This window comes from Caloenas nicobarica, chromosome 16, assembly GCF_036013445.1.
Source record: "Caloenas nicobarica isolate bCalNic1 chromosome 16, bCalNic1.hap1, whole genome shotgun sequence".
Classification (NCBI taxonomy): Eukaryota; Metazoa; Chordata; class Aves; order Columbiformes; family Columbidae; genus Caloenas; species Caloenas nicobarica.
Genome location: NC_088260.1, coordinates 11308707 through 11335172, shown reverse-complemented (window position 1 = coordinate 11335172; position 26466 = coordinate 11308707). Strand labels below are relative to the sequence as shown.

Genomic DNA, 26466 nt, shown 5'->3' with positions numbered 1-26466 from the left:
GTTTCCATGAAAGGTGTAACGTGCACTTTGCAGATGAGACTCGTTAACCACGTTAACTGACTCACCACAGGTACAAGGACAAGCAGCTTCACCAGCAGAACTAGATTGCTTCTGAAAATGAGATCCCAGGCCTCTGCTCCGGCCGTGCTTCACCTTGAACACGGCAGCACTGCTACTGGAACTAATTAAAGGCAAATTGGTAGAACTAGGAGCCACGACGCAAGAAAATATTCCACGTAGCATCCAAGAAAGCCACCAGATAATCCAAAAGGCTGTTCAAGAGCCTGGCTGTCTGAGATCTCGGGATCGGCCGGGTCCATCACAAGCGTTTGCTTGTTCCCTCGTCCCCTATTTCTTCACACCAATTAGCTACAGTATTTCATAGCTAGTGCCCAAGTCCGAATAACCATCTTTGAAACCCTTACTTTCACACAAGGATCAAAAAACTAGAGATCCTGAACGATTTATTAAATCTACTACACGGCTGACATTTAAAATATGTATTTTCCTTCAAAGCCAGAGCACTTTCACAGCAACTAAAGTGGTTCTTCAAGAAGCAAAACTACTAAGAGATTGTGTGGTTACAGCATTTCCCCAAAGGTCAGGTATTTATTCTCCGTTCGTTCCCTCTGCCCACCGGAAAATGTACACTTGTTTTACACCTGGAAATCTCTTTCATCCATGGATGGCGCTACGGGAAGCGGCACGAGAAAGGAAACAGGGATGTTTGAAGAGCAGGGACTCATCGACCAGACGAGCTGAAGCTGCGGACTACGAGGGCAGACTTGCTGATGTTCTGGAACCAGATCCAACACAGAAGAGAATTATATCACTGCCAGTGGCGAATTATATCGCTTCGGGTTGCAGTGGGTACTGAACACATCAAAATCCAGACAGCTCATATGAACATTAACTGCTCCCAAACCTGGGACACCCCAAAAGCATTTGTCTACCTGTGGATTAGTAAATGTTTTGGTTTTTTTTAAAGAAACACCACTTGAGTGTCCATCAGCCAATTACAAAAACAGCAGCTTTGCTGAAAGCCTCTGCACGTGTTTAGTCGCGGCGCTGGGCTGACACGTGGCAGCAATGTGAGGAAGCAGCTCCGGGAGGCCCAGCACACACCAGACACCGGTTTGGGGGCACAAAAGGCTCAGAGGCTGTCACTGCTTTCCATGGCCAAAGGCACATTCCTCACCGAGCACAACTTGGGCAGCCCTTCCACCTTCACCAACAGTGAAATGTCGTTTTCTTGACAAGCTTTGGGCCACTTTGTCCCTTCACAGCGGTGCACAGGAGCACATGCATCAACAATTCTCCTTGTACCCAAAAGGCTGGGCTGGCTTGAGCTTCCCTGACAATTTACTCTTCAGGCAGCAGAAACTGAGATTGCAAAGGCTCAGCTGAAACCCCAACATTCAAAGTTCTAACTTCCCATTTTCCACCAATCCTCCCAGAAACCATCGCACCTCGCTGTTGCAGTCGCTCCCTCCACCTCCCCAGACACACACAATAATTCATTTTTACCTGAATAGCAGAAGCAGTCACTTTCTTGTAAAACCTCAGAGTTTAAAGATGACTTCTTCCACTTGCCATAATCCATTGTGTGGGAGAAACAGACACACAATATCACATTGTTCCCGGTACAACACTTTGAGCTGTACTTTCTGCTCTGAACACACTGAAACTCCACTTGAGGCTCCAGCAATTTCCATGCAGGAGGCAAAGGAGAATCTTGTATCTGATCTAATAAGGGATAAATCAATGCACACTCATTTATTGCTTATAGTTCCCATCAGCTCAAGGAGAGACACTGTCCTAGAGTTTCAAGGCTATCCACACTGCCTTTGTCTACGGAAAACATACCTCGCACTTTGGGATATTTTGAGAACCCCGTTCAAACACTTCCCATGAGTCTGGGCGAGGGATTGGAAATCACTAAACCCCCAGCTGATTCTCACCATTTTTGGTACATGATTTTGGGAAGGGTTGTGCGAGTTCGCTCCCCATTTTTGCCTTCTACAGAAATTCAGTTAATATTAGTCATTCATCTCAGACAGGTGCTGGGAAGCTTAATTAGAGTGTGTACAGCACTCAGAGATTCTCAGATAAGATGTACTTAGAAGGGCAGCATCATATTAATTAGCATGGACTCAAGTGAGAAACACGCTTCTCTGTCTCCTTCAGCTGTTGGAGCTTGAAAGAAAAATTAACCAGCCCCACAGTCATTTGTGTTGTAGTCAGAAAACCACCAGCACCGCAGGGACCACATTTTTCTGGATGTGGTCTGAATTTCCGTCAAATTTGCAGGATTCTGACCTTTTGCTGTGGCTGTAAACGGGAGCTCCCTGGAAGAAGTGTATCCCAGCACAAGTCAGGGAAGGCAGAGTTTTAATATTCCTCCCCATGCAAGTATTTGCTCCCATTAAGTGCCTAAGAGCTGTGTGATTAGGGAGATTAATTTTTGCAGCCGGACATTTTCTTTAAGAATGTAATTTTCCACACAGTTTTCTCATTTAGCTTTCTTTTCTTCTAACCCCAAGGCATCCACTTACCCAGAAGAGGATTCTCCTGCAAGATTCGGAATATACTCTTGCACTTTAGTCCTTTCTTTTTACATCTGCAATAGGCTTGCTTTCAGAAAACCCTGCTGCCATTTATTTCAACTCAGTAATTTGTCTGCATTTCCCAACAATCAACACGAAGAGTCCAAAACCACAAGTTCATTTGTCCAAGGACCTGGTTGTAAGAAAGCCACACCATGGGTCAAGTTGGTTTTGTTTTTTGAAGTGCAAGAAGTTCCTTAAAAACTACGAGAGCTGATGTACTGAAACCACACAGATACGCAGTGAGAGCATGTTGTGAGGCTGGAAAATAAATTACAATTTAGAGTGGGTTCACGGCATAGCACCACAGAACTAGCAACTTAATTATGATCAACCTCCGATGCATGATTCAGCCTAAGGGGGGGTTACACCCACGTCGTCTTTCCCTCGGTGTCACCTGGGGAGAGGACGATGGGTCTTTTATTGCGAACAGCCCCAGCTGGTACTTGGGGACACCCTGAAAAAACAGCTTTGTGTTTAACCTGCTACCAAATCCCCAGGAGCTGATGGTCAGGCACAGTAACAAGTGAGCTATTCCTCCAAATTCTGGCTGAATATTGTGAGAGTTTAGGCATAAAGAAGCCAAAAGCAGAAGGAAACAGCCTCCTGACCTTCCCTGTCCCCACGTCCTCATCATCACCCTGGCAGGTTCTCCCTCTCCTGAAAAGCACTTCTCACGAACTCTTTTCCCTGAAAAAGACAAGCCTCTGAATAAAAATGTGACATTATACAGTTCTGTTAATGTCATTTCAGCCCTCAGCAGAGGAGGAGAGGCGGAGCGGAAACATTTGAATTCCTCACAGCCTCCATGAGACACAACTTTTCTGCATTTCACAGTAGATTTTCTTTGCAGGCGAAGAGGAAAGCTGGACTACACGTTCTGGGTTTTAAACAAGCCTACTTTTGCAAGCGGTGGCGTTAGTCTGCCCACTCGCTAATTTAAGCTTCCCGCTTCTCAGAGATAAATCCGCCTTTCAAGTTGTTTGTGCCAGCTCTCCTCTGCTCATCTTTCATCCCACTCTTGCAGAACCCACTGACTTCAGAAGGCTCCGTATCACTCCGTATCACTTGTGTAGAATAAGCTTTGTATTTTTTCAGCAAATTCAACTGTAACAGTGATTAAAGCACATAGCCAAAATAATGGTTCTTCAACACCAAGAGACACTTCCAGGAAATGAGTTCTCAAAAACCAAACAGCGATCTTTTAAGAAGCACAAAATTGGTCCCTAAATAATTTCCTTGTATTTCAAGGGAAGCAGATTGTGAAATATTTTTATTTATGAATAAGTTCATTCTTATACTTGTGATTTAACACAATCATGTTGGCTTTAACCAAGTGATAAACCTCACATAACTTATTTAAAGGGATGGGAGGCAGGTGGAAGAAAAAGATGAGAGAAGAATGATTAAAATTAGTCACAAGAAAGCCTATAAATACACTACTGGACAGAAAAAGCATTCTCTCTTCTACTTAACTTGAAAATCAAGAGCTAAACTTTGACAGACAGATGCAATAAAGCAGATGTGACGGAGAAACGATGCAGCAGAGCTTAGAGAAAGTGGGCAGTTTAGCCAGGGATGCGTATGGCAGGGATGTGAGAGAAGGAGGAGGAAGGAGGAATCTTGATTGTCAGAAACTTGCTACTGACTCACAAAGTCACAGAAGGAGAAAATTAAGGGAACTCATATGACTGCAAGAGCGAAATCAAATCACGGAGTCAGTATGGAATAGAGGTAGAATGTCGAAAAAAGGGATGCGAGGCCAGGAAACGATTTATGCGTTACAAAGTTAAGCTTGTGGCAGAAAGGGCTCGATCATGCCCACAGATCTGGGCACACACCTGCAATGTCAGCAGGAAGTCAGAGATGGTGGAACAAAACTGCTCAAATACGTTCAGTGAGGAATAACGTGAAATAAAAACTCTCTACACATGCTCCAATACATCTACTGTTTCCATCTCGCCGACCGCAGGGCGATGGCTTTAAGGAAGATACGCTGAGGGGAACGCGCTGCTTCTAAGAGATGGTGGCTCCTGTTTTCCCCTCTCCCAGTGCTCACAGGCTGGCTCTGTCCCACTAAACACCTGGGGTTAACAGGAGTATGAATGTATTGTCTAAAAGCACGCCAAGTTCTTTGATAAGAATACAATGAAGCTGCTAAAGGGATTTATCAACATGTATCACTTTCCTTTTTGCAAAAATCAGAATGTAAACTAGAAATAGGCAAAACAACAGTTGCAAAGGACAGATGCGTTGTGGCACTCGGACAACACTACAGGACCTAACTGCAGCTGTTGCACCAGGGGTACAGCACAGCGGGTCGCTGCCAAGAAAAAGAGACACTCTGGGCCAGGGGGCATGGAAGGAGAGTCGAGCTTAAAGATAACAAGGTCACATGGGAACCACAAAAAACGTGCGTTAGAAAGGGCATCGGTAGGACCCGTCTATCCGGTGTCCTCCGCCCTCTCAGTGTAACACGGGTGCTGCAAGTAAACAAGCAACACAATAAGTAACTTTGGATCTGACTATCTCAGGCCACTTCTGGGATGCTGAATAACAGCTCTGAGAGTTCCAGGTCCTGACGCGCGCAAGAAAGAGTGGCGACTGCAAAGAGAAAAACAAGCGAGGCCATCAGAGCAGGCAGGAAAAAACCAAAGCAATCTTACTTTCGTTAGGCAGCTCCTCCCGATCCAGGTCATCTAGAGGGGCTGAGGCGACGCTGCCGCTGTCATCCAGGGTGAGGATGAGGGGGACGTCATCATCCATGCTCACAGCCATCCTGCCCCTTCAGAGCCTCCTGCCCCAAGAACTTTAAATAACGCCTTTTTCAGTTCCACTTGTAAAATGCGGATGTCAAAAAGTGTCCCTAGAAATTCTTCCATCAGGGGTGTCTTCTAGACACAACAATATAAAGGTACGGGTGCCCATCTCTAGAGACCACAGTTCACAAAAGGATCTCCTTATTTGCTTTCGAAAAGCAGTGCAGGATGCCAGACTCAAGATGCAAAATGTAAATTCAAAAGGTCAGGTCTGGGCTCCTGACTCCAGTCAGTGCAGGGCTCGCAGGACAGCACGGAAGAAAAAGAAAGTGCTTCTTGACAAACTCCTGACCACTCCGCACAAGAAGCAGCCGGGCATGACGCACCCAGAACCAGCATGGTGCTAGGTGTCACTGTCACACATGGCTTTTTCCCCTGCCATGCCAAAATGCCTCGATTTCGGGTGGGGAGGGGAAAGAGGGAGACAAAGAGGCCAGTTTGAGTCTGCACACATGAAGTTCCCGTCGGGCTTTTGACACAGCACTGTCACAAAGTCGTGGATTTCTTTAAGAGATGGAGGAAAAGACGAATCGAGCAGGCCCTGGACAGCGTTACAGGGGCGCTCCACAACCGGTGCCACCACGCAGCTGCCGCTCTCCTCGGCTCTTCCCCCGCAGGCCGTGGCCAGGGAACAAGTCACGGCGGAGGCCGCATCTCCCGCAGCCGCTGCTGAGCCCCGGGCTGGGCCGCCCCGCACGGCTGCACCGAGGGCCGGGACACGAGCCTTGGCGGCGGACACTCAGGGCTGGGCAGCAGAGCGGCCGGCACCGGGCTCGTCCCGCGGCCTAGGAGAGAGGGACACCGACACGGGGCTGTCACCGCGCTGTGCAGGCCCCGGCCCGGCCCCCGCCCCGGGCTCCCCCCGGCCCCAGCCCGCGCAAACCGGCCCCACCGCCCTCCCCGGCTTCTGCGAAGCCCCCGGGTGAGCCTGCGCCCCGCCAGCCCCCCCTCCATGCCTGCGGCCCCCGGGGTCCCCCCGCCGCTGCCGCCACCCGGACACGACCACGACCCGGCCCCGCCGAACCGGCGCCCGCGGCCGCTGCGACACCGCCTCAGCGCCCGGCGCGCGCGGCCCCGCCCCGCCGCCTCTCATTGGCCGCGGCCACGCGGGCCTCTCCCGGAGAGGCCGAGCCTCCCTCCCGCCCACCAATCCGCGCTCCGGGCTGGCTCCGCCCCGCCCACCGCCGGCGCTCATCCCCTGCGAGACGATCCGGATTATTCCCGCCTCCTCCTCTTCCTCCCGCCCGCGCTTGCTCTCGTCATTGGGTAGCGGCGCTGCCTCTCCGAGAAAGCGGGAATGCTGATTGGCCCGAGGTGGCCGTAGGTTAACAGCATCACGCCTCAACCACGGGAAGGAAAGGGCGGGCTCTCGGGGAGGGGAGCACGGGCTGCCATTGGCTGTGTTGAGGCCCCGCCCTTGGTGTCAGAGGTGAGCGGAGCGGTTACCTAGCAACGGCGGGACGCGGGAGCGGCGAGACCCACCCGAGGGGACCCCCCGGCCCGCAGGGCCCTGGGCTGGGCCGCTGCCCCGGCCTGATCCTGTGCCCAGGCCCCACCAGGCTCTGGCGGCTGCAGGGAAGAGATGGGGCCTTAGGAACAGCCACCCGGCCCTGCCCCAGGAGGCGGCAGGTGCAGCCCTGCGAAGGCTGAGGGCCCCATCGCGAAACACGACGCTCCCGAGGTCTCCTCTGTCTCAGGCGAGGTGAAGGGTTGTCAAGCTGGAAGCAAGCGGCCCAGTGTGTAATGAATAAATCTGTTCCACTGGTCCAGGCTGAGCGTTTCTGTCACAGGCAGCCCCTCAGGACAGTCCCTCTGCGCCTGCTGCAGCCCCATAAAGCCACTGGTCTCCCATTTCACCACCAGCAGGATTCCTGTCAGTGTCACAGAGGGGCAGGTAAGGCTCCCGTCCAACTGGAACATTCCCCTTGCTACCCAAGCAGAGGTGTCCTGCCTTAAATTAACAACACATTTGCAAACGAACCTTTCTTCTGCCCACCTGATGTCTCAGCGTGCGCTCCCCTTCCCAGTGGTATTTCTTGCTTTGTGTCACCCTCTGGGGCTGGATTTACAAGGAGGACAAAGTGAGGAGAGATCTCAAAAACAGCTCACGAGAGCTGTGCAAAAGGCTTCAGGATCCACAGAGCAAGCGGGAAGTCGTGAAACAACAGAAGCAGGAGCTGCGGGGTGTCCCCGAGCGAGCGCATGGAGCTACAGCGGGACACTCAGCACCTGAGGACACAACTAATACACTTGTATCGGAGCACTGAGAATCAGTTACCTCTCAGAAAGGTACTGGCAGGAGATTAAACCTGTCACGGTGCCGCTGGGTCAGGCTGCGTTGGGTAATCACCTGGCTCCTGACAGCTCCTGGCAGGGTGTATACGCTGTTTTTCAGAGGGTACCTGCTCCATCGTAACGCTCCACTGATTTCAGTGGAAAGCAGCCCTGCAGCTGCACAATTGCACCACTACGCAAGCAGCTTCCTCACAGAACCGCCTCTTCTCCCCAGCCACTGACTCAGCTCCAAAACCTCCCCTGCCAAGCGCTGTGCTGGTTTGGAGAGGCTGCAACGCTGGGCAGAACACAGAGGAGCAAGGCTGCTGCAGATCGGGTGAGGTGTGTGTTGAGAAACCAGAGCGCTGGTATGGGCTAAGCAGACCAAACGTGATACTGCCCACACATCAAACCATCTTTTAGAGTTGTTTGTAGCACCTCGGGCCGGGCGCAGCTCATTTTGGAAGCTGGGCAGCTGCCAGATGGGCTGAGTCAACAGCAGACAGAGTGTGATTTATCGCAGCGCTGAGCAGATAGAAAAATGAGAAATAAAAGCAGCAGCAGGCAGGATTCCCAGCTGTGATTCAGGCCTTTGCATCAACAACCCTCACCTGAGCTGAGCACAGGGTGACTCCGGAGCTAGAAAACAACACAACATTTCCCCCATCTCATTTTATTCACACTTGGCATTTGCTCCAGACAAGCACCAGCCTTCCACAGCAGTAACGGAGCATCTCTTTGCCCTCGCACTGCACAGCTCTGGTAGAATGAGAGGACAGGGCAGCAGTAAAGCATCAAATGCAAGCGAGAACTGTAGTATAAAATCCAAGCAACCCATTTTTACCCATTTATCCTTTAACCAACACTGTCCTTGTGGTGTAAATAGCAAGAAACTGCCAGTTCTGTCCCCCTGATGGCCTGGGAGCCCTCAGTGACAACCCAGGCCAGCGTGGGACAGGAAAGCATGAGGCTGATGCGATGGGCTCTCATTTCCCCCATAGATTCCTTGAAGCCTGAACACAGCAGTGGTGGTGGTAAACTGGCTACCCCTGGCCATACAAGCCACTTTCAGATAAAATCTCTCTTCATCTTCCAAGCACTCCAGCATTGCACTTTGTGTCCTGCTTTTGAGTTTTGCAGTTCTCTGCTGCTCAGATTTTGGGGCGGTTACCCCCATTTGCTGGTGACTCACCACCCTGGATCTGACTGATCTCCCAGGGAGCAGAGCTCTGGCTTTCCTGTCAATCCACAACCCTCGTGTCTCCATCTAGTGTCCAAACCACACTGCGGGTTCTCTCCTAAACCAGTTGAGACCTGCAGGCTTAACAGGATGCATGTCACTGTGCCGACATCCAAATTAGAGCTGAGCAGGCTCAGATTCTCGTTAGCGCCCCCAACACCTCACACGAGAAGGCCCTAACTGCTTTCACGTCCGCAGACCTTCACCGCCCTGGCCAGCCCCACCGGGACCCCCACCCCAGCGGCACCTTCTGCTCCGGGAGCAAAACCCGAGCTCAGGCCCTGCCTGTCCCCGCGGCTCTGCTGCGGGTGTCCCTGCGCCCGGTCCCACTCCCGGGTGGGCCCTGGAGCTCCACGGTGGGCAGCTCTGCGTCCCGCTGCTCTGAATTCCCAGGCAGAAGGAACCTGACTCGTTACCGCACCTCGTCTGATGGCCACCAGACAGTCCACGGGAGCTGCTGTCACCACCGAGGCCGTCCCGCTCGGGTGCTGTGGTCACCCTCAGCTCCTGGCTTGTCCTCCCACGTGGAGCGGTGTCCCTGTCCTCCATTCGCAGCCACGGGAGGTCCCAGGGTCCTTGAGGACTCACCCTGCAGGTTGGGCCCCACCTCCGGGACATTAAGGCTGGAATTATGTCCAGGGGACGTTTGGCATCACTTCCAGGGTGGCCTGGGTTTGCAGCCACCCGCTGCCGTGGAGCTCCTGGCCAAGGGGGGTCCACACACGCTTTTCGACCGCCCCCTCATCAGAGGGGCTCGGGGGGTGGTGGGGGCTGTCAGCGGGCTCTGGTTTTTACACCTGCCCGCCTTGGGGTTGTCTGAAGCCGGGCAGAGCCCGTCCGAGGGGCGGTTCAGCCGGCTGAGAGACTGCGAACGTCCTCTGCGGGGAGCACCGCGGTTTTCAGAGCCCAAATGGCTCTCGGGACACTTCCAGAGGTAGGACTTGTCCTTACGGCCTGCATCACAGGCTGCCGGTGCCGGGGACGCCGCGGTGCGCGGGTGGACGGCTCTCACCGGCGTCTCCCGGGCGCGGGGGGAAAGGCTGGGCTGGTGTCGGGGGGCGGGCGGGGGGCTCCAGAGCAGCACGTGGAGCTTGGCCACATCTTCCTTCTTCATCCACGGAGCTGCCCAGGCCGGACCCTCGGGCTTGGCACCAAACAAGGACTCATCGCAGAAGGATGGAGTGTGACTTCTCAACCTTCGTGGGGTGAGGAGAAAGCGCAGTCAGTACCACTTAAAAGCATGAACCCTATCAGCTACCCCAAGGATGTGTAAATCAACGGACCAGTTTCAGGTCAGTCCACTTCTTTAACATAGATAAGGGTGATTTGAAGAACACCTTATTTCCTGTCCTTGCAGTGTGAACATCCTGGAGCCTGCGCAATTAGCCGAGTTTATATCTTGAGACTGTCAGAGTGTCCTTTAGATGAACTTTGCTCATTATAATACTAAAAATCACCCCCAGAGGAGCAAAGACCCCTGCCCAAGTGAAAACCCCAACCCAGAGCATGCAGAGTACAAGAAAATGATTGTGTGGCCAGATGTAAACTACTGAGCGGTCCTGGAAAGGAGAGTGGAGAACGTGGGGAGGTACCAACCCAACTAAAAAGGGCAAATGATGTCAGTGCTGTGAAGGTGTGCTGGCTTGGTGGGTTTATCACCCAGCACCCGACATTGTGCAACCTCGTAATAAAACAGTATCTCGACTCTGCGTGTGTATTCAGCTGCTGCACAGCGGGTAACGAACGCGCTTCGGGGACAACAAAAGGGCGGGGGTACCGGGGGCCTCACGGCGACAAACCCCCGCGGGTCCGTGGGGCGGGTTGAGCTTCACCCCAGCCCCCCCGAGGGCCGCCCGGGCGGGCCCAGCGCACCCACCCCGGGGACCGAGGGATCCCCGGGACCCCGGGGCTGCGGCCGGGCCGCCCCCGAGCCGCCGCTCACCTGCATCTACTCCTCGGCCGGGGGCCGCCCCCGGGAGCCGCCGCCGCCCAGGGAGGAGCGAAGCCGGGCGGCGCCGGGCGGGCCCCCGGGCTGCCGAACAGCGACTCGTCCACGAAGGACGCCCGGGCCCGGCGGACGGCCCGGCCCCGGCCCCGGCCCCCCCGCGGCAGCTGCGGCGCGGGAGCGGAGCCGCCTCCCGGTGCCGGCCGCGCCGCCCGCATGGCCGCCCGGGGCGGGACCGGCACAGACCCGCCCCTTCCGCGCCCGCCCACCCGCACGTGCTTCCGCCGCCGCTACCGCCATGGCGCCGCCGCGCGCCCGCCGCCAGCCCCGGGGAGCGCCGGTACGGACGGGGGCGGGGCCGGGGGGCGGGGCCGGGGGGCGGGGGCGGAGCCGCCGGGGCACGCGGGGCCGGGGGCCTCGGTACCGGGGTCCCCAGTGCCGGTGTGCCCGGTCCCCAGTGCCGGTGTCCTCCGTGCTCGGTGCTGGTCTCCCCTGTGCCCGATGCCGGTGTCCCCGGTCCCAACGTGCCGGTGTGCCCGGTGCCCGTGTCCCCGATCCCCATGTACAGGGGTGTCCCCTGTGCCCGGTGCCGGCATCCTCGGTACCAGTGTCCCCGGGGCCCCGTGTGCTGCTGTGCCCGGTACCGCTGTCCCCAGCCCCTGTGTGCCAGTGTCCCCCGTACTGGTGTCCCCAGCTCCTGTGTGCTGCTGTCCCCAACACCAGTGTCCCCAGTCCCCATGTGCCACAGTCCCCAGTACCCGTGTCCCCAGTACCGCTGTCCCAGTAGCAGTGTACCCAGTCCAGTGTCCCTAATGCCACTGTCTCCGGTATCGGTGTCCCCAGTACTGATGTCCCCAGTCCCAGTGTCCTCAGTGCTGGTGTCCCCGGTGCCAGTATCCCCTGTACGGTGTCCCCGGCACTGGTGTCCCCTCCCGCCGAGCTGCAGTGCCCTGGCACCGTGGGGACGCCCGTGACCACAGCCGTGTCCCCCGCTGTCCCCAGGTCCCCACGCCACCGCTCCCCGCCTTCCCCGCCGCCGAGGAGGAGGACGCCGATGGCGCCGAGGCCGAGCCGGACACGCGGGCGCTGGTGCGGGCGCAGAACCAGAAGAAGAAGAAATCCGGCGGCTTCCAGTCCATGGGTACGTGTCGTGGGGGGCGGCTGTCCTGGGCTGGGGACCGTCCCCTCACCTGTCCCCATCCCCACAGGCCTCAGCTACCCCGTCTTCAAAGGCATCATGAAGAAGGGCTACAAGGTGCCCACCCCCATCCAGAGGAAGGTGAGCGCGGGGGGCGGCGGGACCCCCACCCCGGGGCACCGGGACGGTGACGGTGACGTCGGGGCGGTGTCTCGCAGAGCATCCCCGCCATCCTGCGCGGCCGGGACGTGGTGGCCATGGCGCGGACGGGCAGCGGGAAGACGGCCTGCTTCCTCATCCCCATGTTCGAGCGGCTCAAGGCGCCCAGCCAGGCCGGGGCGCGCGCCCTCGTCCTCTCGCCCACCCGCGAGCTGGCCCTGCAGACCCTCAAGTTCACCAAGGAGGTACGGGGGACCATGGGGGCAAGTGGGGGCAGCGGGGGCGAGGGGTTTGGTTTTACTCCCCTCCGCTGACACGACATTTCTCACTGTGCAGCTGGGCAAGTTCACAGGCTTGAAGACAGCCCTGATCCTGGGAGGAGACAAGTAAGGTGTCCCCCTGTCCCTGTGTCCCCTCAAGCCTCCCCAAAAGCTGGTGAGGGGCTGAGCTGCCCCATGCCACCCGGCACCACCCCAGCCTCTCTCCCTCCTCGCAGGATGGAGGATCAATTTGCTGCCCTGCATGAGAACCCTGACATGTGAGTGGGGACACGGGGAGGGGACCTGGCGGGGAAACATCCCTGAGAGCCACCCCTCATCTTGGGATATCACTAGTGCTTACAGCCAGTGTGCCTGGTGGACACGTCCTGGTGTCACCTCGGTGACACCATCTCCTCCTGCTCCCCATGAGTCACATTTGGCACCTGCACCCAGGAGGGTGTGGGGACACTGTTCCCCCCGGCCTGGTCTCATCACCATCTCTGTCCCCACAGAATCATCGCCACCCCCGGGCGCCTGGTGCACGTGGCGGTGGAGATGAAGCTGAAGCTGCACACCGTGGAGTACGTGGTGTTCGACGAGGCTGACAGGTCAGCAGGGCACAGGGGTGTCCCCAGGGCTGGCAGTGTCCCCATGCATGGGGTGGGAGCGAGGTTCCCCTGGGGGGTGGCAGGGCTGGGCATGGAGAGGCCAAACAGGCGCTGCCATGTCCCGCGTCCCCTCCCCTGCAGGCTCTTTGAGATGGGCTTTGCCGAGCAGCTGCAGGAGATCATCGCCCGGCTCCCGGACTGTCACCAGACCGTTCTTTTCTCCGCCACGCTGCCCAAGCTGCTCGTCGAGTTCGCCCGGGCTGGTACGGAGCGTGGGGCACACCTGGGGGACTTGGGGACAGGGACACGACACTGGCAAAAACTGAGATGAGCGCAGGCTGGGCCAAGCGGGTGTCCCCGAGCCGAGGGATGGGGCTGGTCCCATGTCCCTCGTGTCACCACACCCCACAGGTCTCACAGAACCGATGCTGATCCGGCTGGATGTGGAGTCCAAGCTCAGCGACCAGCTCAAGGTGAGAGGGGCTGAGGGGGCTCCAGACGGGCTGTGTGCCCCCCACCCCCTGTAAGCTCCCCCGCGGGGGCTCTGGGCTGGCGGGGAGGGGACAGGAGGGGTGGCGATGGCTGGCATGGGGATGTGGAGGGGCTGAACTCTGGTTTCTGTGCAGCTGGCTTTCTTCCATCTGCGTGGGGACGACAAACCGGCCGTGCTGCTCCACCTGCTCCGCAGTGTGGTGAAGCCCCAGGACCAGACCGTCGTCTTCGTGGCCACCAAGCACCACACGGAGTATCTCAAGGAGGCAAGTAGCATTTGGGGTTGCCCAGCGTGTACCCCAGGCTGCCGGGGGGGCCCGATGCCCCATTCCAGACCCACGTGGGGTCTCCATCTGTGGGATTCTCCACTTCTGTTTTGCTGAGTTGAGGGAGAAATTCCAAAGCATCTGATTGTGGAGATGCTGTGTCTGTCTACCTACCCCTCAGAAAAAGGGGGGAGTGCAGGGGAATTTGGGGGTCTCAGGGCCCTGGAGGGCCTGTCCTATGGCTAAGGGTGCATGTCTAGGTGGGATCTGATCTCTCTCCCCCCATTCCGCAGCTGCTGACGGCCCAGGGCATCCGCTGCACACACATCTACAGCTCACTGGACCAGACCGCCCGCAAGATCAACATCGCCAAGTTCTCCCAGGGCAAGTGCCCGGTGCTGCTTGTCACCGACGTGGCTGCCCGCGGGCTCGACATTCCCATGCTGGACAACGTCATCAACTACAGCTTCCCCGCCAAGGCCAAGCTGTTCCTGCATCGCGTCGGTGGGTGACGCTGCCCTGCGTGGGGGTCCTCGTGGGCTGGGGTCCCTCGGGGTGACAGGGAGGGGGTGAGTGGGCTGTCCCTTGTCCCCTGTTTTTCCCATCCCTATGCCCTGCTGGGCTGGCGCTGGTGCCCCTGACTCAGCGGTGATGTCTTTAGGGCAGGAGGTGACAGTGTTGTGACATCAGGAGACAGGCCGGGGACAAAGCAGGGGCAGGAATGTCCCTGAGCTCCCAGCTGGACTGTCCCTGGGGACAAGGCTGGTGCCTTCCCTTTAGGGTGACACCATAGTGGGCTCCCCTTTGCCCCCACAGCCCCTTGCCAGCCATGCCCACCTGGTAAATGTCACCTGCGTGGGCTCCCAGTGCCACCAGCGGGTCCTTGCCTGTGTGGGGACAGGCTGGGCTGTCACGGCCTCTGGTGTCCCACTCTGCTCCTCCCCGTACCAGGTCGTGTGGCCCGCGCTGGCCGGAGCGGCACTGCCTACTCGCTGGTGGCTCCCGACGAAATGCCCTACGTCTTCGACCTCCACCTCTTCCTGGGGCGCCCGCTCGTCCTCGCCGGCACCCAGGAGATGCTGGCTGGTGAGGCAGACCCGGCTGCAGGCATCAGGGTGGCCGTGTGTCCAAGCTGGGACACCGGCCACGTGGCCACCGGGGTTTTATCCTTGGCCGGGGCTGGCGCTCGTGGTCTTGCGGTTGGGGAAAACGGGGTGTTGGGGATGCTGAATTAACACTGTCAAGCTCTGCTTTGTTTAATCCTGCTTTGCTGCCATGCCTGCTGCAACCACCCCAGGTGGGTGACAGCGAGGTGACACGGTGTCCCCCGGGCTGCAGACGCCGACGGGGTGCTGGGCCGCGTCCCCCAGAGCCTGGTGGACGACGAGGAGTGCCTGCTGCTGACGGACCAGGAGGGCTCGCTGGAGCTGCGCAGCCTGCGCCGCGTCGCCGAGAACGCCCACAAGCAATACCTGCGCTCCCGGCCCGGCCCCTCGCCCGAGTCCATCAAGAGGGCGAAGGAGCTGGACGTGTCCCAGCTGGGCATGCACCCGCTCTTCAGTGAGTGCCTGGGGACGCCAAGGGGCGGGACGCCGTTACAGAATCATAGAATGTCAGGGATTGGAAGGGAACTCAAAAGATCATCCAGTCCAACCCCCCCGCCGGAGCAGGAACACCCAGATGGGGTTACACAGGAAGGTGTCCAGGCGGGTTGGAATGTCTGCAGAGAAGGAGACTCCACAACCTCCCTGGGCAGCCTGGGCCAGGCTCTGGCACCCTCACTGAGAAGACGTTTCTTCTCATATTTAAGTGGAACCTCCTGTGTTCCAGTTTGCACCCATTGCCCCTTGTTCTATCACTGGTTGTCACCGAGAAGAGCCTGGCTCTCACCAGGGAGCTGAGCTGTGCCCCTCTCCGTGCCTTCCGCAGGCGCTCGCTTCGAAGACACCGAGCTGGAGCGGCTGAAGCTCGTGGACAGCATTAAAACCTACAAGTCCAAGGCGGTGAGTTGGGAGCTGTCCTCGGGCGCTGGGTCAGGGTGGGAGGGAAGGTCTGTGCGTCCGGCTGCGCAGCTCACCGGGGCTCAACGCCCCTGCCCCGGGAACAGACCATCTTCGAGATCAACGCCACGTCCCGGACACCGGCCAGCACCGTGATGCGGTCGAAGCGGCGCCACGACCGTGCGCTCATCGAGAAGTACCAGCGTGGGCAGCAGGAGAAGCGGGCAGCGGCTCTGCAAGGGCAGGGGCTGTGCCCGGCCCCCCCCGCACCCCAAGAGGGAGAAGGAGAAGGAGAAGAGGAGGAAAACCTGCAGGTAATGAGGATGAGGAGTTTGTTGGGCTGTGCCAGGTTTTGGTGGCCTGTGCAGTGACTGTCAGGGGGACATGGCTCTTCCATCGCATCCCCTGTCCCCTCCCAGGACGTGTTCTCCACCGTCGTGGGCCAGAAGCGAAAACGGGGCCGAGGGGGCGATGGTGGTGCCAGGAAAAAGCCGCGGCAGCCGGCGCAGCGGGACGAGGACTTCTACATCCCGTACCGGCCCAAGGACTTTGAGAGCGAGAGGGGGTGAGTTTGGAGGTGTCCTCCCACCGTCCTGCTCTGCCCTACACGGGGGCGCTGCTCTCATCGCCCCCCTTTGCAGGCTGAGTGTGGGCGGTGAGGGCAGCCCCTTCGAGCAGCAGGCAGCCGGAGCTGTCCTGGATCTCATGGGTGATGAAAACCACAACCTCAACAAGAGCAAGCAGCTGCTGAAGTGGTGAGTGGGGTCTGTCCAAGGGCTGGGGGGTGGGAAATCAGGGCTGGGGGTCCCACCACCCTCATGTCTCCCACAGGGACCGCAAGAAGAAGCGGTTTGTGGGGCAGACGGGCCAGGAGGGCAAGAAGAAGGTGCGGACGGAGAGCGGGCGCTACATCAGCAGCTCCTACAAGAACAACCTGTATCCTGCCTGCGCTGTGGCAAGGGCTGGGGGCGAGGGGCAGCAGGGCTGGACGTTGTCCCTGGCTCTGGGGATCCGTCCCCTGCCTGGACAGGGAGGCTGGTCTGAATCCCCGATGGGTTGAGCGATGGGGAACCAAGTGATGGGGAGTCACTGCATGTTCCCTTAACCCCCCTGGCCCAGCTATGAGAAGTGGAAGCAGAAATACAAGGTTGACGAGCGGGACGACGATGAGGATGACCAGAGAGGCAGGGAGCAGTTCCGAGGGAAGCACCGGCGCGGGCACGGTGAGTACCGGGAGCCCCACGTCGTTCCCCCGCCACCTCGCTGTGTCCCCTGACCTGAGCCTGGCCGTGTCCCCCTGCAGGGTCTGGGCAGCCCCCGGCGCAGGGCAGGGTGCGCTCAGAGCTGAAGAACAAGCAGCAGATCCTGAAGCAGCGCAAGAAGGCGGCCAAGCAGCGGTTCCTGCAGAGCGGGGGGCTGAAGCGCCTGAAGGCCAGGAACCGGCAGCGGGTGCAGGAGCTGCGCCAGATGGCGTTTGGGCGCAGGGTGGGGGTCGCCAAGAAGGGCAAGCTGCGCAAGAGGGTGTAGAGGAGGGGGCCGTGCCCCCGCGGCTGCCCAGAAAGGAGATATTAAATATTTGGCTGGTTTTGCATCCTGACTCATTTTTGTCCTTCCTACAAGTGTCATGCTGGGGGTAATTCTTACCCCCTTGCACCGCCCCCAGGCGCAGTCCTAAAACAAGTGGGTGCTGCGGGGCCACACTGGGTTATATTTTGACAGGAGACACTTTTGGGGATACCAACAGCCAGAATGTGAGCGGCAGCTCCCCCTTCCTCTGCGGCAACAAGAACGATTCATACAGACGCACAGGCACAGAGCTCTTGTCAGCAGCGAGAGCAGAGCCAGGCAGAGGTGAGCTCTCTTTTCTTAACAGTTCTCTATTTATATGTTTATGGATACAGGGCTGGACCAAGAGGTTGGACAGTTTTTTCAAAAAACGTTATTCCAAACACACCACGCTCACGTTGTGACTGTTTTCAGTCACGTTCCCATGCATATCTTGTGGGCGGCGCTCCAACCCGCTCATCCACACGCCCAACGTTCACATATTGTATACATGGGGGTGGTTTTCCGATGTGAGATATCATTCTCACTGGCCTGGGCTATCACTTCTTGCACTCATAAAAAACACATTTCTGTATAATCTGTCCAAGGCCCTTTAGCTGGAGCTGCACATCCTGCTGTTCCCACAGGGGTACACCCGCATTTCCTCCCCACTCCCAACCTGGCGACCCATTGCCCTGCACAGGCCAATGCCCCAGGGCCACATCACGGCTCGACTGTGGTGTCTGCAGGGAAACACGGGCAGCGGGGACACGAGGACGATGCCAGCTCTGACCGGCCACGCCACGTTGAGGCCCCGGTGGCCGCAGGGCTGTGCGTGGAGGAGGTGACCTGCGGCCCCTGGGCCACCTACCTCTGTGTGCTGGAGCCCTGAGCCCCTCGCAGCCCCTGCACCGAGTGGACGCAGACCAGCCCCTCCGCTGCCCAAAGGGACACGGACCAGTTCTGCTCCTGCCCATCTGCCGCCAGAACCCCAGCCCTGAACGGAGCTCAGAGGCCGGGGCTGGTGCCTGTTATACAAGTGCTGAAAACACAAAAGGAAGGACTAAATCCCTCCCTGATGATCCTCCTCCCCTCCTCTCTCCTAGCCCCACAGCCACACCAACAGCAGTAACTATCTACACATACATCTTTTATTCCCATCAACAGTATATACAAAGCTACAGAGCAAGGGTACAAAAACCTGGAGAATAAATAACAGCAAATGGGGGGCTGTAGTGATAACAAGGTGCAAATTAGTCATGATCAAGGACAGACACAGACAAGAGCTTTGTTAACAAAGGTGCAAACAGGTCCCCAGGGCTCGCTGTCCTCACCGCAGCGCTGGAGGGGGCAGAGCAGGGCCCAGGGGAACAATCCACCCCCTTCCCCATCAGGGGTGGGCAGAGGGAGCTGGAACGAGCTGCACAGCAGAGGGGCTCCTGCTAAGGGCCCCCGCTACCAGCCCCAGGACGCCAGCCCCAACTGCTGCCCCCAGGAACCCCCCCACCCCACAGCCGTGGACAGACGAGCCCCTCAGCCCTGCGCCCGGGCAGCTGCAGCCAGTCCTGCTAAAACAAACCTGCTGGGACAGCGGGAAAGGAAGGTCCTGATAGACAAGAGCTACAGCAATAGGGAGGGGAAGAGCCCAAGGGGAAAGGCACAGAGGGCAGCTCTCCGAATTGGGGTGTCTGTCCCGAGCACACTCAGCACGGCAGAGCCCGTAGCTCAGCCCCAGCCAGGCTGCAGCAGAGCCTGTGCCCCCCACCCTAACGCAAACAAGCAAGTTTATTTATTTTTTAAAATATCACTTTCATGCCCCTGCTCCGCATAACAGTAAGTTTTTTTAAAGAATTCCCAAAACAAAAGCAAGGATTTGTTTGTTTTTTAAAGTGTCCCTTCCACCCCCCCCGCCCCACAGAGAGCCAGGCTGGCTGGGTCCCACCAAGGACGGGGTAACGGGTGACCTCGGAGCAGGGGACACCGTGCGAGGTGCGGGACACTGTGCCTGAGCAGATTCACTGCGATGAGGAGCAGCCAGAGCCGGGGGCAGCACCCGAGGAGGAGGCGATGGTGGAGTTGAGGATGCAGGGGCTGCTCTCAGACTTGGAAACTTTTGAAAGTTCGCGCTGTGGAAACAAAAGCGGGAGATAGAGATGAGGGGGCGGCGCGGGGGGCAGCAGGGAAGGCGCAGTCGCTTTGCAGGACAGTGGGAGCGGCTCCTGGCCCTAATGCCCCTGTTCGTGCGGCTCCCGCTCACTGCAGAGGGCAGGAAAGCGTGAGTACAGGAGCTGAGAAGACCCAGAGCCTCCCAGCAACACAAGTGCTTGTTGCCCAAAGAGCTGCAGGCTGGGAAGCGCATCAGGGTCAGCGCAACACAAACAGGCGTCCCCCAGGACAGGGGACAGGGACAGCCCTGCCCAGCTGCTGGAGAAGGGATCTGCTCCTCCCAAACCCGCACCTCTGTGCCGAGCATGGGCGCGAGGCTGCTGCTGGGTGTTGGTGTTTGACTTGGGCTGAGCCCATCCTGAGGGAAGGACAGAGGCCACAGAGGCCCCTCCAGCCAGGGGGGGCCAGCAAAGCCACTTCCCCAGCAGCTCAGAGAGCAGCACAGGGTGGGGAGAGGCCGGGTCCCCTTGCAGGAAAAGGTTTCCCCTGCTTTCCCAGGGGCAGGTCAGGTGGATGACAGTGGGACAGGGCGCTGCTCCTGCCAGCTGCCCCGGCCACCGGGCTGCAGACCCTCAAGGAGGCTGGGGAGCATCACCCACAAGACACATCCCACTGGGGACGAGGACCTCGGGGCTGGAAACAACCCCTGTGGGGAGAGCGAGCGGCTGCATCGCGGCAACAGGGCTGTTCCAGGGTGGGCGTTTGTGTCTGTTCAGGCCCTGTGTGATGCGAGCTGTGCCCAGTCTCAGCTGCCAAACCCCAATTTTAAGTTCTTGCTGTAGAGCCAACAGCTCCACTACCCTTCTGCGTAGGACTGCGGCACTGAGCCCTGGGGTGCTTGGGGATGGGGGGGCACCCCCCAGCGAGGGGAGGTGGGTTTAGAAGAGGTGAATTACCGCAAACTCAGAATAGGTGCTGGGAACAGAATTAACGCTGTGGTTACGCTGGGCAGGGGCTACGGGCATGCACCCACCGCTCAGGGTGGTTCCGTTCAGCTGCACGTTCTCCTTGTCGCGCTCGTTGTATCCGGGACGCCGGGGCTTCGCGGTTGAGCAGCCGGGGGTCCGGGCCTGGCCAGACTGCGGGGAGAGTTACAGACGGGACACGGGAACCACACCGAGCGAGGGGAGCTGCTGCCCCACGCTGCCGGAGCAGCTTGGAGCCCCAGGAGCCCTCCGGGGTCTGGGACCCATTCTGAGCCCACACACACAGCGCCCCACCCGCAAGCTGACAGCCTCCCAGCTGCAGGCGCAGCATGGAGGAACAGAGGTGGGTGCGCTGGAAATCGGGGCTGGAGGACGATTTCCTGAACGCTGCTGCCCTCCTCATCCTCACGACCCGGTCCCAGAAACACCCTGGCAGGGTGGCAGCTGCCCAGCACAGCTGGACATGCACAAACGGCGGCTTCTGCATCCTGGAGCCTGGCAGTGACACAGCCAGAGCCCCCTCGACCTCCCCCAGCCCACCCTGCGTGCATGGGCCCCGGGCAGCCCCTCACCTTCCCCCCGGAGGGCGGCAGCCGCGACGTTGGCAGGTGGTAGATGGTTCTCCCACAGGCTGAGCGCATGGTGCTGTTGGGGGTGGCGTTGGAGAGGGCCGTGCCATTGAGCTGCAGGAGCAGAGCACACGTCACCCAGGGGGCTGCACTGAGCCCTCTGCCCACAGAGCACCAGGCTGATGTCCCCAGGGAGGACAGAGGTGTCTGGCCCTGTCTCTACTGTAGCACCCTAAACCCTTCCCACAGCTCTGCGTGGGACCCAGGGGGACCCCGCCAAGGGTGGCCTCAGCCTGGCAACAGCGCTGAGCTCCCACAGGTCCCACCTTGCCCATGCTGCCTTGCACTGACATTTTACCTTCCTCACTTTGCGAGGTGTGTGGGGGCTGAGCACCCGGCGCTTGACAGGGGTCCGTGGGGTGCTCCCGTACAGCATCTCTGCCTCCATCTGCCGGCTTTTCTTCAGTTGCTGCGCAAAAGATTGGTGTTTACAGACGGAGCAGAGGATGGCGCAGAGCTGGCATAGAGCTGGCATACGGAGCTGCTGCCCGCGAGCCATCCCTGCGGCCATCTCAGTCACAGGTTTCCAGAGCTGAGCTGCAGCTCGGGCACAGCCGGGGCCAGGAAAGGGGCAGAGCCCACGCAGCCACCAACAGGCACCGGTCCTACTGTCAGAGGTGACAGCATGTGGAGCCGTGTCCAGGCAGAGGGCAGGACAGAGCTGGGGCAGCAGCAGCTCCCTGACCCGCATGGGGCCACCACTGGCCTGGGGGCAGCGCACTCAGCTCCGCACTCACCCGCTCCTGCTTCTCCTTCTCCTTCTCCTGGTGGAAGAGCTCCCACTGCCCCCTCACGTACTCCATGAACTGCTGCCCCTTCACCTGGAAGGTCCCCTCGTGCTCCTGCTCCCAGGCCCGGACCCGGGTCTCCAGCTCCTCCTGCAGCTGGTGAGGACACAAGGACAGTGAAGTGGCCACCCCGTGACCACGGGCACCTCCGCGCCTGGACACGGCCCTGTCGGCACCGCACCAGCCTGCCCGGGGTGCAGCATCTGCAGGGCTGGACCTACCTTGGAAAGGGTCTTCTGCAGCTTCACCCGCTGCTTCTCCTCTTTCAGCAGGTTCCCCCCGCGGTTGTTGAAGCGACTGGGGTCAGTTGCTTTCCTCTGGTACAAGAGGAGTCAGGAGGAACCGAACACACCAGCCCAGCCCATGGCCCAACACACCCATGGGACACAGAGCCTGCAGGACCCTGGTCCTGCGGTGCACCCGTCCCAAAACCCGTGCAGCCCCGTCCCAAACCCCACCAGTGCTCCAGACACAGCGCCCATCCCTGCCCGGGTCCTTCTGACCGCACCACGGGTGGGAGTGGGGTGTGCGCTGCCCTGTGACCCAGCACCAAGGCTGGCAGAGCGGTTCCTGCCCAGATGGTACCTCCAGCTCCAGAAACAGCCTCCAGTTCTCCTCCCACTTCAGCACAGCCTCAAACAGATCTTTGTGTGTTTCATAGTAGCTCTTCATCTTCTGCACCTCAGCGTCGTGCAGCTCAAGCAAGGTCTCTGTGTAGTCCTCTGCAGGAGACATCAGCACGGTCAGGAGGCAGCAGGATCCTCATGCCCCGCCAGTTTGGGCAGCCCCTCTCCCAGCAGCTCCCGCAGGGAGGCAACAAGCAGGAAGAACCAGCACCCACCATCGTAGTAGGGGCTGAAGCCTTCCCTCTGCTCCTGGCTGTAGAAGCACTTGTCCCAGTACTCAGTCAGCTCTGCCCGGATCGCCTGGACCACAGACTTCATGTTCTGCATCTTCAGCTCCTCCAGACGATCTGCCTCCAGCTGCAGCTGCCAGTGAGACCAGAGCAGAGAGAGACAGCATGAGGAGAGGAGCAGAACGGGATTTATCTTCTCATAAGCCACTTTCTAAGGTGAGGCAGTGGCCAGCACCAGCTCCCAGCTCCTCCACCTGTGAGAGAAGGATTTGCCCATCTCTCCTCCCACTTGGCTGCTGGGAGCAGCTTCTCTGCTCCGGCTGGAGGGTGAGACCCAGCGCTGCCGCCCCAGCCCCCTCCCCAGCACAAGGGGGTCCTTACAGCTTTCCTGGTCTTGGCTCTGCACCCGGCCATGTGCACCGCGAAGGCGTCTCTGTCCTCGGCAGGAACCTGCAGCCTGTCCCAGAGCGCAGCGATCCTGGCGCGCAGCTCCGCGCACACGGCTTCGTTCAGCGCACGCCGGGCCTGCAGCTGCCCAGGGAGCGCGGGGTCAGCGCCAGCGCGGGGAGGCGACAGCTGCGCTGCACCCAGCGAAGCCACCGCCTCAGCTCCCCAGATCTCCTCTCAAGCTCCCCAAAGGAACTTGCTGAGAACTGAGCGGCTGCTCTTCACATCACGATACCAACACCTGCTGGGAGGCAGCGACAGCCCCACAGCGCTGGCTCCATGTGCCCACATACCTGCTGCAGCAGGGTCTGCAGGGCCGTGATGTTGTCTGTGGACAGGCAGAAAGTTTCCTCGCACTCGTACACCACGTCGAGCTCAAAGCTGGTCTCTGGATCATGGTCCAGCTCCTCCATCAGGAGGATGATTTGCCGCTTCGCGCTGACAAACTCTTTGTGCCTTTTCTCCTGGAGGTGACGAGCAGCATTAGGAACCAGCGAGCACCTCGTGTGCCACCCCGGTGAGACCCTCGGCCCCTCACTCACCTTCTCAGCCGTCAGCGAGGCCAAGTGCCGCCTGTAGCGATCCAGGTCCTCCAGGCTGGGCACGGCGTTGCTGTCAATCTGGAACAGGGGTGTACAGAGGATGTCGCACAGGTCTCGGTCTTCTTCTTGCAGGGTTTCCAGCTCCTGCTTCCTGTCCTTCTTGTGCTTTAACAACGTCTCCAGGCGGGTACGCAAATTCTTCTCCATCTGCAGAATGGTACCTTCTTCCTCCGCCTAGAAGAGTCCAGAAATCAGCTCCCTTCTCCGCAACTCTCACAGACCTGGCTTGCATATTTGAAACCTCTTAAACAAAGACCCGGGACACAAGCCCCAGTTCCGAGCAAGATGCTCCCCAGGAAGAGGCCAATGCAGCAGCAGCACTGATACCGATCAGCTGATTGAAGAAACATCTAAAACAGGGTTAAAGGTTTTAAAAGCAAGCATCACCTTTATTGATGCATCAGCACCCACGGTGATTGTTCTGCCTAGTGAGGGCCCCAAACAATTCCCAGACACAGGTTATATCCACACAGATCATACATATTCATAACATTTCAAATAAATCCTTTGCAAATGCATTACACTCCTTTATTATTCAGCTGGTAACAAAAACAATAAGAACTGGTCCTTGCACTGGTGTCACCACCTCCTCTTCTGAGAGCAAAGGCATATATATCCTAACTTTTTCCTGCTTATCTTGTGACTTAACACCTGATAAGTGTTTAAAACCTAACATCTGTGAACCTTATTCAATAAGTGCCTAAAATCTATGACCCTTGTTCTTATTAACTTATTTTATTGTTAATTGCTGATTTTAGGTATCAACACAAAACGAGATGCTGTGAGACCCTTGGCCTCCTCGCCGCCACCCCCGAGGGCCAGACCTGCCAGGCCGCTGCCTTTGGCTCTACCAAGCGTCTGGAAAAGTGGTTTGGAACAAGCGTTTGCCTGGCGAGCTCCAGCCTCACCGGCCAGCACCGCTCTGCTGCTCCCGGAGCAAGAAAGCGGGTCGTACCTCAAAGGGATCCAGCTGGAGCTCCCTGCAGAGGGTGTCCAGCTCCTTCCGACACAGGGCGATGTTCTTCAGGAGACGCTCCTTCAGGCTCTCCTCCTCGGCCACCATCATGTCCAGCAGGCTCTGCGGCACAGGGTGGTCAGCGGCCGGCCGGGGGCGAGCGGGACCACGGCTGCAGAAGCTGCGCTGGGGCCAAGCGAAGAGGGCGCCAGGGGAAGGGACAGGGCTGCGGGGCCCCGCAGGGCCGGGCAGCGGGCGAGCGCAGGGGCAGCGCCAGCCCCGGCCGAGCCCCGGCCCCCCTCACCTTGATGTGCTTCTTGACCACCTCGGTGCGCTCCAGGCGCAGCTCCTCGGGGATGCCGATCTCCTCCCAGATGTCCCGCAGCGTGGCCATCGCGCGGTTCAGGCACGACACGGCCTCGGCCGCCAGCACCTCGCTGCGGGCGGCGGGAAACCGGCCGTCAGTGCCGCCGCACGGCCCGGGACCCCCCCGCCGCGCCCCTCCCCGGGAGTCCCTCTGCCGTTCGGGTCCCCCCCACGGCGGCCCCGCGGCCCCCACGGCGCACCTTTTCCTCGCAGCCATCGCTCCGCGCACCGCTCGCTCCCACGATTTAAATCGCGCCCCGGACGCGCTCATTGGCTGCCCCGAGCAACAGCGTCCCCGCGGGCCGCGCCCACAACCGCCGCTCTCCTCCAACAGCCCCGCCCCAGGCCGGCCGCCAGCCAACGGCAGCGGAAAGCGTTCGGCGCTCCTAACCAATCACAAGCGAGACCGGCGCCCGTGTCTTAACGGCACGGCACCGCGGGCCAATTGGCGCGCGCTCAGTATTCGACAGTAGCCACGTGACCTCGCGCGGGAGCCCCGCCCATCCCGGGCGGTGGCTGAGCGCCACTGCGCACGCGCCGGAGCGGCCCCGCCCCTCGGGACCCTCCCGCCCCCCCCCCCCCCCGGGTCACCCCATCGCCACCCCCCGCCCCGGTCCCAGCTGCCCTCGGCCCCGGCACAGCCCCCTAAAGGCGCTGCCCCGCCCGCCCCGGCCCGCAGCGCCGAGCCAGAGCTGGAGCCGTGCCGGGAGCGGGGGTTTATTGGCACCGGGCAGAGCCCCCACCCCTCCGGGCATCAGGCCTCGGCCTCGAGCACGGGCTCCAGCGTGCGGGCGCGGTCGGTGGTGGCCGCGGTCAGGAAGATGAACTTGAACCCTGCGGGAGACAGAGGCCCCGCCAGTGCCCGTGCGCCGCGGGGCTGCGCCTGGGACGGAGCTCAGGACAGGGTAGTGGGGCAGAGCAGTGGGGCAGAGCTCAGGACAGGGCAGTGGGACAGAACCGTGGGGCAGAGCCATGGGGCAGAGCTCAGGACAGAGCCGTGGGACAGAGCCATGGGACAGAGCTCAGGACAGGGCAGTGGGGCAGAGCCCAGGACAGGGCAGTGGGGCAGAGCCGTAGGACAGAGCCATGGGGCAGAGCTCAGGGCAGGGCAGTGGGGCAGAGCCATGGGACAGAGCCAGCGCTCCCAGCCGGGCTCCAGCCAGGGCAGGGCTGTTCCCCAGGAGGGGTCTCACCACCCCCAGCACGGCTGCTGCTCGGTTTTGGCCGTGACCTCAGCCCACAGCCCGTCCCGCAGCTCCTACCTCTCTCCTTCCCCAGGAACCGCAGAGCCGCGATTTCGGAGAAGGTGCAGCCCCCCAGGAAGATGGCGAGGATCACACGCTGGGCATCCCCGGCAGGGTTGTCCTCCCCGCCGCTGC

The 26466-nt window shown here is 59.4% G+C and overlaps 4 protein-coding genes across 5 annotated transcripts in view; 1 reads left to right on the top strand and 3 right to left on the bottom strand.

The window, feature by feature from the left end:
• TPCN1 (two pore segment channel 1) overlaps window positions 1–6479 on the bottom strand; it is a 45743-nt gene extending 39264 nt beyond the window's left edge. Inside the window, exons 1-2 of one of the 2 annotated variants that reach the window (XM_065646461.1) lie at window positions 6382–6479; window positions 5273–6210 (exon numbers count right to left, since the gene is read on the bottom strand). In XM_065646461.1, the coding sequence (XP_065502533.1) occupies window positions 5273–5384 (112 nt within the window). In that variant the 5' untranslated portion in view covers window positions 5385–6210; window positions 6382–6479. Of the gene's footprint in view, window positions 1–5272; window positions 6211–6381 lie in introns of those variants that run through there. The other variant, XM_065646463.1, reaches the window with a different exon arrangement.
• Window positions 6480–8351: 1872 nt separating this feature from the next.
• On the bottom strand, window positions 8352–11184 carry RITA1 (RBPJ interacting and tubulin associated 1). Its single transcript, XM_065646365.1, is given in 3 exon segments — window positions 8352–10135; window positions 10882–11150; window positions 11152–11184. Coding segments are annotated over 3 exon segments (846 nt in total). The 3' UTR covers window positions 8352–9591.
• Window positions 11173–17386, top strand: DDX54 (DEAD-box helicase 54). Its single transcript, XM_065646364.1, has 20 exons — window positions 11173–11224; window positions 11887–12025; window positions 12093–12163; window positions 12241–12426; window positions 12518–12567; window positions 12678–12719; window positions 12954–13049; window positions 13191–13312; window positions 13461–13522; window positions 13676–13807; window positions 14101–14311; window positions 14759–14893; window positions 15146–15367; window positions 15737–15810; window positions 15915–16121; window positions 16227–16372; window positions 16449–16562; window positions 16639–16743; window positions 16927–17030; window positions 17111–17386. The coding sequence occupies exons 1-20, from the start codon at window positions 11183–11185 to the stop codon at window positions 17332–17334; spliced, it is 2484 nt and encodes an 827-aa protein (XP_065502436.1). The 5' UTR covers window positions 11173–11182; the 3' UTR covers window positions 17335–17386.
• A 2063-nt stretch (window positions 17387–19449) lies between these two features.
• On the bottom strand, window positions 19450–25371 carry LOC135995348 (protein regulator of cytokinesis 1-like). Its single transcript, XM_065646603.1, has 13 exons — window positions 25288–25371; window positions 25026–25158; window positions 23707–23940; window positions 23458–23628; window positions 23099–23248; window positions 22703–22850; window positions 22447–22583; window positions 22083–22178; window positions 21811–21957; window positions 21372–21482; window positions 21017–21127; window positions 20492–20597; window positions 19450–19478 (listed from the first exon to the last, which is right to left on the bottom strand). The coding sequence occupies exons 1-13, from the start codon at window positions 25302–25304 to the stop codon at window positions 19450–19452; spliced, it is 1590 nt and encodes a 529-aa protein (XP_065502675.1). The 5' UTR covers window positions 25305–25371.
• Window positions 25372–26466: the final 1095 nt, after the last annotated feature.

Coding starts and splice junctions, on each gene's coding strand:
- DDX54 (XM_065646364.1), top strand. CDS start 11,183: ATGGCGCCGCCGCGCGCCCGCCGCCAGCCCCGGGGAGCGCCG. Junction 12,568..12,677: donor CTGATCCTGGGAGGAGACAA/GTAAGGTGTCCC, acceptor CCCTCCTCGCAG/GATGGAGGATCAATTTGCTG. Junction 12,720..12,953: donor CTGCATGAGAACCCTGACAT/GTGAGTGGGGAC, acceptor CTGTCCCCACAG/AATCATCGCCACCCCCGGGC.
- LOC135995348 (XM_065646603.1), bottom strand. Junction 20,598..21,016: donor TGCCGCCCTCCGGGGGGAAG/GTGAGGGGCTGC, acceptor CTCTCCCCGCAG/TCTGGCCAGGCCCGGACCCC. Junction 19,479..20,491: donor GAACGGAACCACCCTGAGCG/GTGGGTGCATGC, acceptor TTGTTTCCACAG/CGCGAACTTTCAAAAGTTTC.